General features: G+C 40.9%; 1 protein-coding gene across 1 annotated transcript in view; it reads right to left on the reverse strand.

Moving 5' to 3' along the window:
• Positions 1–1,297: 1,297 nt before the first annotated feature.
• mybpc2a (myosin binding protein Ca) overlaps positions 1,298–16,081 on the reverse strand; it is a 46,989-nt gene continuing 32,205 nt past the window's right edge. The window contains exons 18-27 of the mRNA XM_086290025.1: positions 15,825–16,013; positions 15,551–15,685; positions 13,640–13,807; positions 13,221–13,309; positions 7,315–7,510; positions 6,041–6,180; positions 4,492–4,651; positions 3,107–3,243; positions 2,005–2,191; positions 1,298–1,706 (exon numbers count right to left, since the gene is read on the reverse strand). Of these exons, the coding sequence (XP_086146151.1) occupies positions 1,672–1,706; positions 2,005–2,191; positions 3,107–3,243; positions 4,492–4,651; positions 6,041–6,180; positions 7,315–7,510; positions 13,221–13,309; positions 13,640–13,807; positions 15,551–15,685; positions 15,825–16,013 (1,436 nt within the window). The 3' untranslated portion in view covers positions 1,298–1,671. The remainder of the gene's footprint in view (positions 1,707–2,004; positions 2,192–3,106; positions 3,244–4,491; positions 4,652–6,040; positions 6,181–7,314; positions 7,511–13,220; positions 13,310–13,639; positions 13,808–15,550; positions 15,686–15,824; positions 16,014–16,081) is intronic.

A 16,081-nucleotide genomic window follows, 5' to 3' on the forward strand; every position in this document is an offset into this window, starting at 1 on the left:
GCTGTGTCTCGGGTTAACTGACAATACGATTATATCAACACCACACATAATCCACACACACATACTCGCAGAGTCATTTACTGCTCGACAGGGTTCAAAATATAAGCTTTGTACCGCACTGCAGGTCTACTGTGTAACCAATCATGGCCTACTTTCAGGTATCTGGAGGATTTCCCCGCTTTATCTGGCCACATATGGCCTCATCCTATTTCAACTCATCTTTATGCTGCGATGTAAAGGAGGAAATTCAATTTCTTGTACTTGGAAGTGTTTCAGGATGAGTGCCAAGAGTTACGGGAAGATTGGCACAGTTTGGGAGCCAGGTTTGGCATTTCGATAAGCGGTGCATCAGTAATGTAATGATGCTTAATAACCTGCCACTCACAATTACAGCACAGACCCTAATGGTGGTCAGTTGTGTTCTTTGTCACTGTGCTCTTACCCCCTCTGCTGGAGAGACAAGAGACCGGGACCTGATGTACTCAGCGGTGGGGCAGGTCTCGAGAGTAAAAAGTACCTTCACATCTCCAAGGGAGGGTGATGTATTTGCCCTAGTTCACAAATGTCACACCTCACACTTTCACTCTCCAACTTGAGCTTTTCCTTCAGTCAGGTGAAGTTAGGGTGTGTGTGCGTGTGAGGGAGGGCAGGCACACTTGGGTCGGAGTTGCAGCACATCGGTGAGGCTTTAATTTGGTGTGCGAGGCGAGCTGCCGCGGACTCTCCCAGCAGAGACGGTGCTGTGTTTGTTTTGCGGGTGTGTAAATTAGCGGTAATTCGTTTGCTCAGTAATGACGTGGGAGAGCTAATTAGGGCAGTGTTGATGGGTGCATTAATTAGTCTCTAGTGTGTGATGCTAATGAGACCCTGATTTGGAGTGTGTATGTTTGTGTTCGCATGTGCATGAGTGTAAACCATGTTTCTGTAAAGGCCCACCAGTATAGGTCATGCCATGAGGAATGTAGTATGAGAGCATGAGGGAATGGGTAAATACTGCAAGAGAGTGCGTTGTGAGTCAACACTGGTACTTTGTGTGTGCGTGTGGTGGAGCAGCAGGGCTATATCTGTGTATGAGAACCTCTTTAATCCTGGTTACGCCATGATGTCGGCTATGCCTGACTGAATATTGATCCCTCCATTGAACCATTACAGGCCCCTGCTCACACACCACAGCGAGGAAACAGGGGCGTGCGTACAGCCGGTCAGTCACACTGCGGTGCTTTCAGTGCTGCAGCTGCATCCCAATCATAAATTCATACCAACCTATAAAAACGTCCAGGACACAAAACAGACAACACAGGGAGCCGTAATGGATGAAAGGCTGTTTTATAAGTGTGTTCAGTGACAGGTCCACTTCACAGATAAGAAGGATCCATCTGTGTGTGTGGTCACAGCAGGGCAGCTCTACTACTCTACACTGTGGGTTCTCTCAGTCAGGGAGTGACAAGGTGGCAGCGTGCTGAAAGAATTTATGGCATATTACTGATATGGCATTCATCATAGCAGCGGTGAAAGGCAAGCATATGCGTTTAGGGGGGTGGGGGGTGCACGGGGTGGCTTTAGAGCCTCACAAGTGATCTATTTTAATCATATTTATTCATGACTATCCCGTTATACATAATCCATTACTATTCCTGTTCAACTGTATCCTCTGCTGTTTCGCAGTGCCGCTCATTTCTTCGCCTCCTCCCCTTTCTCTTGTAAAACTGTGGAGAAAAAGAGAAATTTAAATCAGCACGAGGGGCCAGCAGATCATCCTGTTTAAAGTCATCTGTGGCTCTGAAACTTTCTCTGACAAATACAATAAGGTGATTTATATTTAGCACAGGAAAAGGAATTCTGCTTTCGCCTGAACAACAGCTCAGGCAAAAGGGGTTGAGGGGATGGAGATTTGTCATGGTGAGCTTTATTGAAGCCTGCCAGGGAGAGACTTGCCCTGACTTCAGGTCATGCTTTAGCTTTGAAACTACATTGTTGTGGGAAGTGAAAACTACATCGACATACCTCGAACCTCCAGAGTGCACTCCACCTCGTCTTCCCCGAGGTCATTGATGGCCCTGCAGGAGTATCTGCCCCCATCAAACAGGCTTGGCTTGCGGATATTCAGAGTCAACACTCCCTGGTTGTTTTGCATCAGAAACTTGGGGTCTTCACCGATGATCATTCTGTTCTTCATCCAAATGATCTTTGGCTAAGGCACAGTAGGATGTTGGAGGAGCAAGCAAAATTGGTGGGATGCAGGAAAGGAGAGGAGAAGGGTGTGTGAGTGTACGCGTGGGGGGGGGATAACACAGCGAGGGACGTCAGGAGGGTAGGAGAGAGCAGAGGGAGGAGGGTAGGAGGTGAAATTAGGTCAACGTTTCGCCTTGACAAATCTTTGCCGATTTTGTGTGATTAAAAAAAATACATGCGCTAAAAGATCTAGCTGCTCCACCTCTTGTTCTAGCTTCCTACATAAAAATACATTCCTGCAGCAAAGGCATCAAAATCCTTTCTGACTGTTCACACACTCACTGCTTGACACTCAAAACCTGTAAAAAAAACACAAAGCAGGAAATCTGTGGCAAACCCTTGCAGTGCAGCTATCACAGGCCAATCCAGGTAAAGTCCACACACGATGGTGCTGTAGTGTGTAGTATAGTCATTTGCAACAAACAGCTGGGGGTTACCTTTTGTGCATTCAGCACTGCTTTATTGACAGCCATGACTTTTTTTTTTTGTCTTAACACAACCACACTAGGACACATTGTACTCACTTTATTTCACATTTATTTTACTCGTCATGCATAAACTAGGAAGCACACTTCTCTATATTTTATCTTTAGGTTTTCTAGATATGTTTGAATCTGTGAGCCGCACACAAACTACCATCAAAATCCACATACTGATTGGTGTCTAAATACCTAACAGTCTAAATACCTTGTTGCTTGGTTTTACAGACCAATTTTTAAACCGATTTTTAAAAATTATTTTATATCTTAAAAATATAAAAAGACAAATAATTAAGAGCAGAAGGATAAATACCTTGGGTTGTAAATGAACTCCAATCAAATGCCCAAAAAACGACATCACTGACACACACCTGTAAAAAGTAAAGTTCAGATACCTTGGGGTTGCCACGAACGGCACAGGAGATGGCGGCACTGTATCCTGCAATGACACTTCTGTCCACCAGGGGAGCTGTGAATTTAGGACAGCTGCTCACGTCTATCTCTTTGTAGGGTGAAGTGTTGTAGAGCAAACCTGGACATGGGGTGAAGACGTTGAGACACACATACACTCACACTGCTTGATGCCAACACAGATATAATGAAACATAATCAAAGTCAACATATATGAAAATAAAGTACATATATCCATAAATAAATCAAAAGGCAGGGTAAAGAGGTAAGCTTCAAGTTTATGATTAAAGATTTCAACACGTCCTCCAGCAGACTGGAGCATAAAAGCTAACGCTGACTCCCCAAAGGTTTTTGTCCTGTGCTTTCCAGGTCTTTCTATGATGAATGTGAGACTGAAATAATACCGAATTTGCTTCCTTGTATCAATAATGGATATTCAACAAATTTACCCATTGATGGGTTAAGAGGAAATTCAAATAATTCTGAGAATTTTCTGAAGAATATGATGAAAAGACAGATGAAGGCCATGTAGCTGAAAAGGCTTACATAGTGTAGTGGATGAAAGATGTTTTCATTTCGGTGGGGCATGCCTCAGTTTAAAAGACGCCAAGCTAGTTTGTACCACGCTGTAAAAGTCGATTCTGTCCAGGAAATGTGTAACACATAGACTGAAATGCATAATTATTAACCTTCAGTTGTCACTGTCCACTATTTTGGGAATGTTTTGTCTGTAATATCCACGCCGCATCCTCTCACACAAGCAACTGTTCTCAACTGGCTTTTGAGTTATCGAGGCAGGAAGCTGACTTTTTGTTTTATGCTCAGGTCAGGTGGGCACCGCGATCAACAACCCTCCAAATTTTATAGGCCAGACTGATGCTTGGAACACAAAAGAGATTGGCTGGTGGGCTGCCAAGTCTTCTGGGAGAGTAAGCAAATGCAACAACACAAAAACAGTAGCAGCATTTGGCTGGTGGCAGGTGTTAATTTCCCAGCCTGGTTGCTTTCATAATATGCGGCCAATATTAAATGGTATTTAACACTCTGTCAAAGAATATTTCTGTTAAGCGTAATCAGTGTGAATTAATTTAGTTTTAAACCATGTTCAAGCAATTAATCACAGCCGATAATTAATTATAGGTAGTTCTAATGTCGTTACTGTGTTCTACAGCGAAAATAATACAAAGCTGCGTTTTATTTAGTGTAGCTTCTGTTTTTCACTACTGTACCCTTTACAAACCACAATGCTCACTTTATCTTTCAATTGAATACAATGTGGTCTACCGCTCAGCATGCGTTAGATGTTGCTCAGCATCAAAAGCAATACTATCATGTTACAGAGAGCAGAGCTCTGCGGGGATTTCATTACCTGTTTTGGTAATGACAGCGGTGTTCTTGCTGATGCCAGGCTCATCGCTGAGGCCACAGATGTTTTCGCTGAACACTCGAAAGGAATACTCGTTCCCCATGACCAGGTCAGACACAGTGCAGCTGGGCCTGCGGTTGTGCTCATAGACCGTGAACCACTCCTGATGTATGAGAGAGAAGGAGAGGTTCAAAGAGGCTTATAGCTGAGGTGGAGCTCTATATGCTGAAGAATCTCCAGTGCCCAACATCTATGTTCTTCTAGGCCGCCTTCCTGTCGATTCATTCAACATAACGACCATGGTAGCGTACGACGGCTTTGCGTACGACGTACGACGTTGGGTTTTTTGCACATTCGCTGAGCATTGCACATTCTGACTTTGGAGTAAATTTTCTAGGAAGCCAGAGTGGGAATGCCGTGTGGAGATGACATGTTTTTCACTTGTGAAAAATCTTTCTCACTTGGAATAATGGACTTCAAAGCCTCAAAACACCTTCCCAGATTGATGGGCAGCAAATATTGTTTCTTTAACATGATAGCTGATGTCTTTGCATCTTGGCAATGTATCTACACACCTGAACGCTCCAGACTAGCTTTTACAGGAGTGCTCTCACTTATCAACTATCAGTTAATTAAATGCATTTGATTATATGCACTTGTCTTTCGCTTTCCCTTATATTTCCTGTTGACACAGTAAGGGTGTACTTACTTTTTTTGCACACTGCTTCTGCATTTTGACTTAGTTTTTATTAAATAAATAATGGCAGGGTGTAATATTTCATATGTAATTTTACCCAATTTTAACACCTTCCAAGGATCTTTATTATGTGCTGATTGACAAACTGATTGAAAAACTTAGAACTGACAGTTGATTTCTTTTTTACCATGACTGTAGTGTAAAGTGGGCTTTTAGAGGTTTACTGCTTTCAAGAAATTGTTCATAAAATTGTAGGGGGGAGAGTAACAACAATGAGCAGAATAATTTTATATATATATATATATATATATATATATATATATATATATATATATATATATATATATATACATAAACATTAAATTGATGCTTTTTTTTAAACATGAAACTTGGGTTAGTTCAACATAGAAGCTGAAAAGTGAGCTCTGGAAGTGATCCATAGGTGCACAAGGAGGCGACCCTGATGGGCAAAATGGGACAAATCAGGTTCAGTTTTTACAGAAAGTTTAAGTTTGCATTTTTTGGGGGTTTTTTACATTCTGTTTCTTTTCTGATGATCAGACACAGTGTGATCGTTCCAAATTTATTCTGCAGCAGCTAATGTCAGCAAAAGATCCCAAAGCAGGACTGATCTTCATGGAGCGTGCCTGGCTGTTTAACATTTAGCAAACCACAATATAGAAAATGTCAGGCAAAAACAACAAAAACACAGAAGAATTTGGTTCAACTTGTACTTGGATGCATAATTTAAAAGACACTGTTGCTCCGGAGTTGCATGCCTCCAGCACTATTATTAGCGAATTACCTTGCTTGACAAACCCTCTCAGTACCACCTGTACACTCTGTTATGCATACCTTAGTCTTCTTGTCAGCTTTCTGAATGGTGTAGCCAATAATCTCACAGTTGCCGTCATCTTTAGGCGGCTTCCACTCCAGCGCAGCATTGAAGCCCCAGATATCTGTGACATGCACGGCGATGGGAGGACCAGGCTTTTCTGGTGGGATTGTGAGAAGTGGCAGAGTCGAGATACAGGTGGAGGATTTTGTGTGAAACTATGAACAAGACAGGTTCATTAAACTGCACAGCTCAAGGGTGGTGAAAAAATGTTCCACACATGCATAGCTGGCTGAGATAACTCTCTTCTTTGCCTAGACATAGATGTTGGCAAGGCTTTTAGAGGCTGAGAGAGGGAGAAATGTACAAACAGATATGGAGCAGGGAAGTCCCAGTGAGACAAAGAAATCAACACTTGCAGCCGTAGAGATTTGACAGATTAGACAGATTAGAAAGATTGACAGATTAGCAGAGCAAAAGACAATAGGATCAAGGGAAGGCGGTGATAGCTGCATACATTACTAGAAAAACTGTTGGCATAGACGTAACAAAGAAGAAGTATGCCTCGATAACAAAGCAGAGAAATGCAGTGTATTTATCACTGATCCTTCTCTGTGGCCTTCACCAAACACAGTGCAGTAAAGAAAACAGTGCAACATAGTAGTGTGTGTCTCATTAATCTTGCTGTGAACACTCTTTTCTTTTGGAGTACAGTACAAACTGTGAGCACTGCTTCTGTTTTTCCCCTTTAATCCCTCCTGTACTGTCTCCTGCTAAACGAGTACAGTGACAGATCAACTGAGGAGGGGGGGGATCAGAGCCTCTCATTATTAGCTCAACCTTCTCAGCAGAGGAAGTGACAGAATAGCCCTCAAAATCCAAACCTAATCCAAGTCTATAAGCAAATAATCTCAGCAGAGCCCCACCAAATAATCCACCCAGAACCCTGACCCGCGGAGACGAGCAGTAAGCTGGTGAATGAGCTGGCGGCCACAGAGGCAGGAGCCAGGATTATAACAGAGTGAGAGAGAGGACTGAGCACTTTGATGATTTGCTACTTTGAGTCACAGATCCTTCAGAGTATGAAATAAGGAATTATCATCAAATTTGACAAAAAAAGACTCTTGACATGTCACAGATTCAAGCTCGAAGATTCATCCCATTTCAAAAAGGTTATTAATCATGCACTTTGTGAATTATGTGCTATGTTCTAATCTTAATGAGAGAACATGAGGTGCGAGTTTACATTCTTTAGGTGAAGCTTAGAAGGTGTTGCCATGGTGAAGGGACTGACCTACAACCTGGATGTGTATGTCAGCGCTGTCTGACATGTTTTCAATCTGAACAGACAGTGTGTACTTTCCAGAGTGGACCCTCTCGGCAGAGCGAATAAAGAGGATGGTGTCAACTTCACTGGTACGAGTTCCCACTGTGCGGTCCTCCATGGGAACACCATCTTTATACCAGGTCACAACAGGACGAGGCTTTCCCTGTAATTAAAGGAAAGGAAAGGAAATGATTCCAAATATTTCAAGGAATACAGTCTTTCCAAAAATCGGGCACAACCCTTATAGCAAAAGAAGATCATAATTTCCATCATGTCAGACAGTATGTCTCTATTGTCCCATGAGACCATTCTGCCCCGCTAAGCATTTATTTTAAAATACTGAGGCAGCAAAAGAAGCAGGAAGACTTCAGCACAGAACAGAGGAATCATCACTGTCAACAAACCTGATGTTACCCACATAGCAAAATTGGTATGGCCCAGATCTGGCCCACACAATGTGCTTACACATGGCCCACATACCGCAAAGAATGACAGCCCTTTGGTGGCCTAGATCAGGTTTGCCAGATGTGGCCCACGCATGGCCAGCAATGTGTCCACAAGTGGCCTTTTGCTGGCCCTGTGCTGGCCCAGAACAGTTTCAGCTCTGGCCCCAGATGTCAGCCTAATGTGTACCTTAATCAAGCCATGTAATAACAATGTGCATAATAGTGCAAAGTAACATGACAAAACTCTGTTCAGACACTGATTCTTATATAGCACTTGTCTACTCTGTCAGATTACTCAAACACACCACACTCACTTTCTCTAAACTGAGTGCTTCCGAACTACATTTATACATATTCACACTTGACATACAGACTGGAAGAGGCAGGGATCGAACCACTAACCTTGTGATCAATAGGTGAACTGCTTCACCTCCCAAACCAAACCACAATTGAGCCAGATATGGCATGCCATCACATAGTGCCATCTATGCCAGGCCTGGCCCATATCTTGATGTCATATGTTTTACCATGCCAGAAGTCAGCCAGCAGTACCGGCTTGATACCAGATCCGGGCCAGACCTGCTTGCTATGTGGGTAGCTGGGGTAGAGGTGGGTTACAAAGCAGCTTGCAGATACAGAGATACACAGCCTGCCCAAAGATAGAGATATGCCACTGAAGTAAATCTGAATAAAGATTTGTTGGCAAAGAATCGCAACAATATCAGATGGACTGCAGAGTGAAGGCAAAAGGGCCAACAAGTGCTCAGCATCTCTGTAATATAAATATTCTGATCCTGATTTGAACCTGCTCTTTGCTCCTGCCGTACATCTGATATCTCATCCCAAACCATCTCGACTGGGTTTAGGTGACCAAGGAGTCCAGGCCATCTGGCGCAGCACTCCATCACTCTCCTTCTTGGTCAAATAGCCCTTACACAGCCTGGAGGTGTGTTTGGAGTCATAGTTCTGCTGAAAAATAAATGATGGTCCAACGAAACGCAAACCGGATGGGATGGCATGTCGCTGCAGGATGCTGTGGTAACCACGCTGGTTCAGTGTGGCTTCAATTTTGAATAATTCCCCAACCATGTCACCAGCAAAGCACCCCCACACCATCACACCTCCTCCCAGCACAGATTTCCACTGGTCTAATGGCAATTCCTTGTGTTTCTTGGTCCAAACAAATCTCTTTGGGTTGTTGCTTTTCCTTAGTAGTGTTTCTTAGCAGCTATTTGACCATAAAGGCCTGATTCACAGTCTCCACTGAACAGTTGACGTAGAGATGTGTCTGCTACTGGAACTCTGTGTAGCATTTATCTGGTCTGTAAACTGAGGTGCTGTTAACTTGCGATTTCTGAGGCTGATGACTCGGATGAATTTATCCTCAGCAGCAGAGGTGACTTTTGGTCTTCCTTTCTTGGGGTTGTCCTCATGTACGCCAGTTTCGTCGTAGCTCCTGATGGTTTCTGTGACTGCACTTGGGGACACATTCAGAGTCAAATTTCCCAGACAGACTGACCTTCAGTTCTTAAAGTAACGATGGACTGTCATTTCTCTTTACTTAGCTGATTGGTTCTTGCCATAATATGAATTCTAGCACTTGTCAAATAGAGCTGTCAGCTGTGTACCAACCTGACTTATGCACAACACAACTGATGATCTCAACCCCATTAAGAAAACAACAAATTCCACAAATAAACCCTGACAAAGCCCATCTGTGAAGTGAAAACCATTTCAGGTGACTGCATCATGAAGGTCACTGAGAGAAGGCCAAGGGTTTGCAGCGCTGTCAACAAAGCAAAGGGGGGCTACTTTCAGGAATCGAAAATATAAAACATATTTAGAGTTATTTATCAATTTTTTCTTTGGTGCATAATTCCATATATCTTGCTTCATACATTTGATGTTTTCTTTTTATACCTACAATGTAAAAAATAGTAAAAGAAAAAAAAACATTAAATGAGAAGGTGTCCAAGCGTTTGACTGGCAGCGTATCAGAATAACTAACTCAGTAGCTGAGTCTTCAGCTGATATGCCATTATTTCATCTGACCTCGATCTGGGGGCCCACCTAAACTAATGCTTTGGTTAATCTGTTGAAAATGAAACAACTGACTTGATTACTCACTAATAATGTCCTTACTAGTAAATTGATCTTTTGATTAACAATAAATTGATCTTATAGAATATTTTTTAAAAAAATTTAAAATTTTGCACATAAAATATTTTATTAAACATGTCACCGATAACTTTAGTTATGGCCTGATATTACATCAGTGTAAAAACAGCCGCGGGAACACACTCAGTCCAGCTCGTGGATGAGATGACAGAACAGTCGGTGCTCTTTTTTCCCAGGAGAACACTATGTAGCCATGTTCTCTGTCTCAGAGAAGGCTTTTCATCTGCTTCTTCAAAAGGAGACCGAGCTATGGCTCGCTTTCTTCTTGTCTATTTTTATTTAGAACAATGGTTTACCCTTTACAGCTTATGGTTAGATTCTTTTTTACCACTGCCATAATTTGCAAGTTGCTGTCAAAAGCTGTAACGCTCCCTGTGCCTTTAGAACTCTTGTTCCCCTGTTACTACCAACATTAGCACATTAGATTCCAGAAGAGGACGATATGTTTTCAAGTAGCAGCCATGGGGAAATAAGGGCTTGGCTGTTTTTTCTTCAAATTACCACTCAAGGATTCACTTAAAATATCTACAATGTGCAGTGGGATTGAGCTTGGGTAGGCTTTGATACAAATGTTACCCCATTTTTAGATTTTTAGATGCCCCGGTGCATGATATAGCCATTTGTTAAAGATAACTAAAAATAGCAAGTTTAAAGTTAAGGTAATGTGGTATTTACAGATGGCCCCAAACACCAGAAATGTGAACCAATAACTTTTGGCTGGGGATTGCTTGACTAGCTAATCATGTTTTTCTGCCATCTTTAGGTGAAATTGCATTTTCTAGTGGAAATAAATTTAGAATAGCAATTAGTAAAGATTTGAATGTATGTCTTTTTAAATCATTTTCAACAGTTAGTCATTATGTTTTCTGTCCAACCTCACGGTTTTGCTCACAGCTCATATTTCAAAGCTCATGACTGATTTTGACTCCTTCTGTATTTTTAGATTCTATAAATATTCCATAGGCAGTCGAGTGGAGGTATGTGTGATGTGAAAGCCTGATTTACAATGGGTGCAAAACATTTCTTTAATCTACTCTCTGACCACTTTACCAAAGCTAGATAAAAAATATTTTTAGGTGTCATGTGGATATTCTGCCTTTACTCTCCTTTAATTAAATATTAGACATGGGGTACTGACACTTTGTTCAAAGTTAAAGTGTATAAAATATCACCACTAGGCTTCAGTAGAGTTTTTACCCCTCAAAAAATGTTAGTGTTTGAGGGGTAAAAACAGTAAGCTGTTTACCTCAGCTGTCTATGTGTGTCCGTGTCTATTTATTCTGGAGGCTTTAAAACTCCTTCAGAAGTGAAGCTCACTTCTGTGTGATGACAGCGATACTGGGGAGAGTTGTTGAGGAAATCCTGAACTTTTCTTTTGGTAAGTGCTGCTGTTTTTTGCCACTGTTAGCTACTGTTAGTGTGTTAGTAAAAATTTCTTTAAAGTGGATCTACAATTGCTGGACTTAGACTGATTATAAGAGGGAAAGTGAATTCTAGAACACTTGCATGATGTTAGCTTATTTTAACAAACTGTTGTTGTTGATTAGACAGGTCATTATCAGCCGTTCGGAAACAGGAGGGTCACATTTAATGACAATAAGTAATTGCAAACATATTTGGAATAAATAAGATGGTTTTGCACAAACCCTGACTTCAGTTTGGGAGATGAGGTTTGAGGTAAAGAGAAAAAGCATGATATTTTAACCAGATGCTGATTGTGTTGTCTCTTTCCTTCACGTTTTGCATCTTTGGTGATGAGAACCCCGTCTTATGTGATAAAACATACTGTAGGTACGATCCTTCATATCTTGAGTCTGGCGTGAATAAAAGTTGCCCTGACAGCAAAAGAACACCTATGAGTTCTCTTCTCCACCGCCTTTGATGTACCACATATGCAGCTGGTCTCAAGCCACACATATAAAACACAATTAAGCAGAACAGCAGTGTCCATCTCGGGTGCTATAGTCAAGATGGCAGGGCAACGTGATAGCTTTCACAAAGCAGTGCCTGCTCCTATGTATTTTTAATGGATTATTTAAGTTTATTATATACAAGTTTATTAGATTGCATCAATTTGTTGAAAGGCATAATCATACATCACATTAATTAATGTATATTTATGAGTACAATATCCTGTTTTTCTATTAAATGAACTCAAAAAATACCTCAAAACCAGAATTTTAGCCTTGAGACATAAGAGCTGTATTTTGGCTGTTATTCCTTTAACATAATCTCATTCTCCTCAACCCTCACTGTCTACTCATATATCCCCGCACTTACTCTGATTCAAAACCAAAAATCAATCATTAAACTTTATGAGAAAACAAGCCGTATTTGCTTTCACTCCATATTTTTTCATGGTCATCTGTCCCTCACCTTTGGGGACTCTGAGCACATGCCAAATGTAGGACTCCAATAAGCAGGCAGAAGGTAGCAAAAGCAAACCTTTTATTTATATTTATGTATTTAACAAAGAAATCCAAAAGCACAGCAAATTGCAACATAAAACTTAAACGAATCCATAAACTTTAAGGGAAAGAACAAAGAGCGCACAAGGGAAGATAAACAAAGACTGAGGCGAAGGACACGACTACTTCTACACAAGAGGGGAAAGTGGAAACAGGAGGGTAACAAGACACAACTGAACCAAATCTATACAATGAGACAGAAGGTTCTTAGTAAAACTAAATGTAAAACCAAAGAGACGAAAAAATTCCAAATGAGTAACAATAATTGCAACAAAGAAAACACAGAGGCATGAGTGAAGGTAACAGATGGGAGAAGACGCAGAATGAGACAGAGGAAGCACTGAGGGGACCATAAAAACAAACTAGAACTAGAATCAAAACCTAAATAATAAACAGAAATAAAAACATACAAAAAAATTCATATTTCCAAAAACTCAAAATGCTGGAACCACCCAGAGAACCCACTCCACATTTAGAGAACCACTGTTCTAACATTTGTATATTTCTTAATATTTGCTAGGATTGTTTACATCTCATTTCTGTTTTTTGTTTGTTTTTGTATTTTGAAGAGGAAATATGTGCCGTTTGCATGAGGAGTGAGACTGGTGTTCTGTTTACAGTTGTTTACTGCCTGTGACTGCACCTTGTTCATTTGCATTTTATGCAGTTAAACAATAAACAAACAAACAAAAACCACATAAGAGCACCTTGTATTGTCCACTCTTTTTTTCCCGATATTGCAAATGAAGTGTAAAAGCTAAAACTCTAAAACCAGACTCACCTGGAAGGGGATGACCAAGTTCACCTTCTCGCCCACTTGTGTGATGAATTTGGTTCTCAGACGCCGAGGCAGGCGTATCTTTGGATTTTCTGGTTGGTGGACACAGAGAAGCAAAAGTTAACTTTGTGAAAGAGTGGGTGATGTGGGGGTGTATAGATATGTAAAATGTAAAACATGTAGAGCTTTTAGGTTTTCTGTATGTTCCTTTGCGTGGTTACAGTAGAAATGAATGACTCTTATTGGTTAAAAATCTCCGATATTTGCAGTAAATTTATAGTAGCTAAATTATTTTTTCCCCTCTGATTTATCCTAAATGGTTGCTGAACATGATGTCTATCCCTGAATACACTAAATATTTCTAGTGCTGTTAAACAAATGTGTTCATTAAATGCTGTGTTTGATTAAAGCTTGTTTCTGACCCACAATCTCTCGGATAGTGACGGCTTGGGAGAGAACGGCAGGAGGACTGTGGCCGGCAATGTTGACTGCGATCACTCTGAATAGCATTTTCTCCCCCACTGGGAGTCCCTTCACCCTGTAATGGATATTTCCCACCGGTTCCTCATTAACCCGCACCCACTGGTCACCTAAAAGCAATAGTAGGAATAGTGAAGAAACAGATCAGAAAACCAGGATTAGTGTGTAACTTTGAGATTAATGCTGAGAAATTAATCACGTATAAATATTGCTTACCAGTGAACAGGCAGATATACAAATAACACTAAAACACACACACAGGCACATTGGCAAATACGTCTTCACTCAAACTTTTTTCTTATACCTACTAATCTTAAAAACTCACATACAGTTTGTAAATAGCTGAATGATGATTGCTATTACAGTAGGCAGAAAGTTGGACAGTTTTCTATAGCGCACATTAATCCAGCCTCAGGTGGCCTTTTCTCAGGGGGTCACAAGCTAGTGTACTCCTACAGCCTGGATAAATGAGAAGGTTGCATTAGGAAGGGCAAATCTGAGCCAAATCAAACATGCGGATGTGTGTGCTGTGGCAATGCTTTGGGAAATAAGGGAGCATCTATAAGTACCTCTCACATTACACCAAACACATGATTTCTTTTGCCTTTGGTCATGTTTTTTTGTTTGTTTGTTTTAAGAAGGATTTGTCATATCACTCATTTATTACTTTAACCGAAGGAATAATCATGACCATTACAGTTCCTATAATAAATAACTTTTAGGCAGAGAGGTTTAGCAAATGATCAATCGTTCTCTTTGTATGAATAATTTTTGGGTTGCCAGGATTTGAAGAATCTCATTTGCACGACTGATTTCTAATGTGTCTAAATTCCAGTGTTCAGTGTTACTGTAATCACATTACATTTTTCAGTAATGCAGTGCGAACTGAAGAAGCTTCTAAGATGAGAGGTGAAACGTCTTCAAGCAACTTAAAGAAGTCCCAACGCTTTTCTTTCCAAGCTCCTTAGACTTCTTCCTACACTTGTGCTGCGTTCAGCTGATTTTTTTTCGTGCATGACAACAGAAAAATGCTGGAGCGGTTTAGAGCTTTTGAGGAGCAGTGATATGGATTTTTTTTTTCCATCGGAAAGAAATTCCAGGACATAAACAACTATATTATACTCCAAAACTTTGGCTCTTTGCAGGCATCTACTCAAACAGCATGCTAACATAAAGCTAGCCAAGAGTGACGATAAAGCTCAGCAGACAGGTAACAAAAGCAGCAAGTAGTCAGGCTTGTAGCCTCCATTTCTCTCTGTTTGTGTTTCTACAGCAAAATCCCAGTGCCATGTAGTACATTATGAGTTGACTTGTAAAGGAAATGAATTTCAACGGGGTAATGTTGTGTTAAATCCAACATGTTAAACTTTTCAGTTTCAGGAAATAACATTTCTAATGTTTGACTGTGATCATCCCACTATCTTCTGCCTGTCATGCCTCTGGCTATACATAATTCATGTATATACACAAAACACAACAGATGCAAATATCACTGTTAGCATTTGTATTGTAATGATTATCTAACCTGCTTAAAATTGTTTAGTGGCCCCTTCCTTTCTGCTGCATACCCAAGATGGCAACCACTGAGCGTGACAAGTGTTTCACACGTGTAGAGCATTTCATGCAGCCTTGATTGAGAGCCGGAAAACAATCATACACTCAGAATAGCAGGTGTAAGTATGAATTCCTCTTGCTAGCTAACTCAAAGGTGCATAAATATATATTAGCCCACAATTTACTGTTAATATCCCCAATTTGTAAAGTTCTGACATTTATCTAATGTCGTTAGTTATAGCTTACAAATCCAAAATAAATCCTTAGTATAAAGTGATATCCATTTTGGTTATTCTTACTTCCTTCTTTGCAGTATTCAATGATGTAGCCATCGATGCCACCTGCTCCGATTTTCTCTGGAGGACGCCACTTGAGTGCACAGGTAGAATCTGTCACATCATCTACTGTGAGACGAGTGGGCTCACTGGTGGGGGCTGAGAGAGACAAGAGCTAATTAATACGTTAATACGGGGTATAATGGGATGGGAAGGTAGGTTAAGCTGCTTCAAAATGAGCATTGTGTGAAAAGCCTCTGTTAATTAACCATTCTGCTAATGACAAATGGCAACGCACCAATGGGCATGAAGGGCTTTGAGCTTGCACTGGGCTGAGAGATGCCAATGTCGTTGACTGCAAACACCCTCATCTCGTAGAGTACACCTTCAATCATCTTCTTAGCCTCGTATGTGGTGGACTCGTAAACATCAAAGTTGAGCTTCGTCCATCTGGGCGAGCCTATCTTCTTCCTCTCCATCAGGTACCCTCGAGGAAGCAGGATCAACATACGGTGAAGTCGTTAAAAACAGCTCCAAGTCAGTTAGAAAAAAATA

This window comes from Aulonocara sp. 'chitande type north' Nkhata Bay, linkage group LG4 (genome assembly GCF_057382095.1).
Source record: "Aulonocara sp. 'chitande type north' Nkhata Bay isolate Kocher_YH1m ecotype deep benthic linkage group LG4, A_spYH_male_GT1.1, whole genome shotgun sequence".
Lineage (NCBI taxonomy): Eukaryota > Metazoa > Chordata > Actinopteri > Cichliformes > Cichlidae > Aulonocara > Aulonocara sp. 'chitande type north' Nkhata Bay.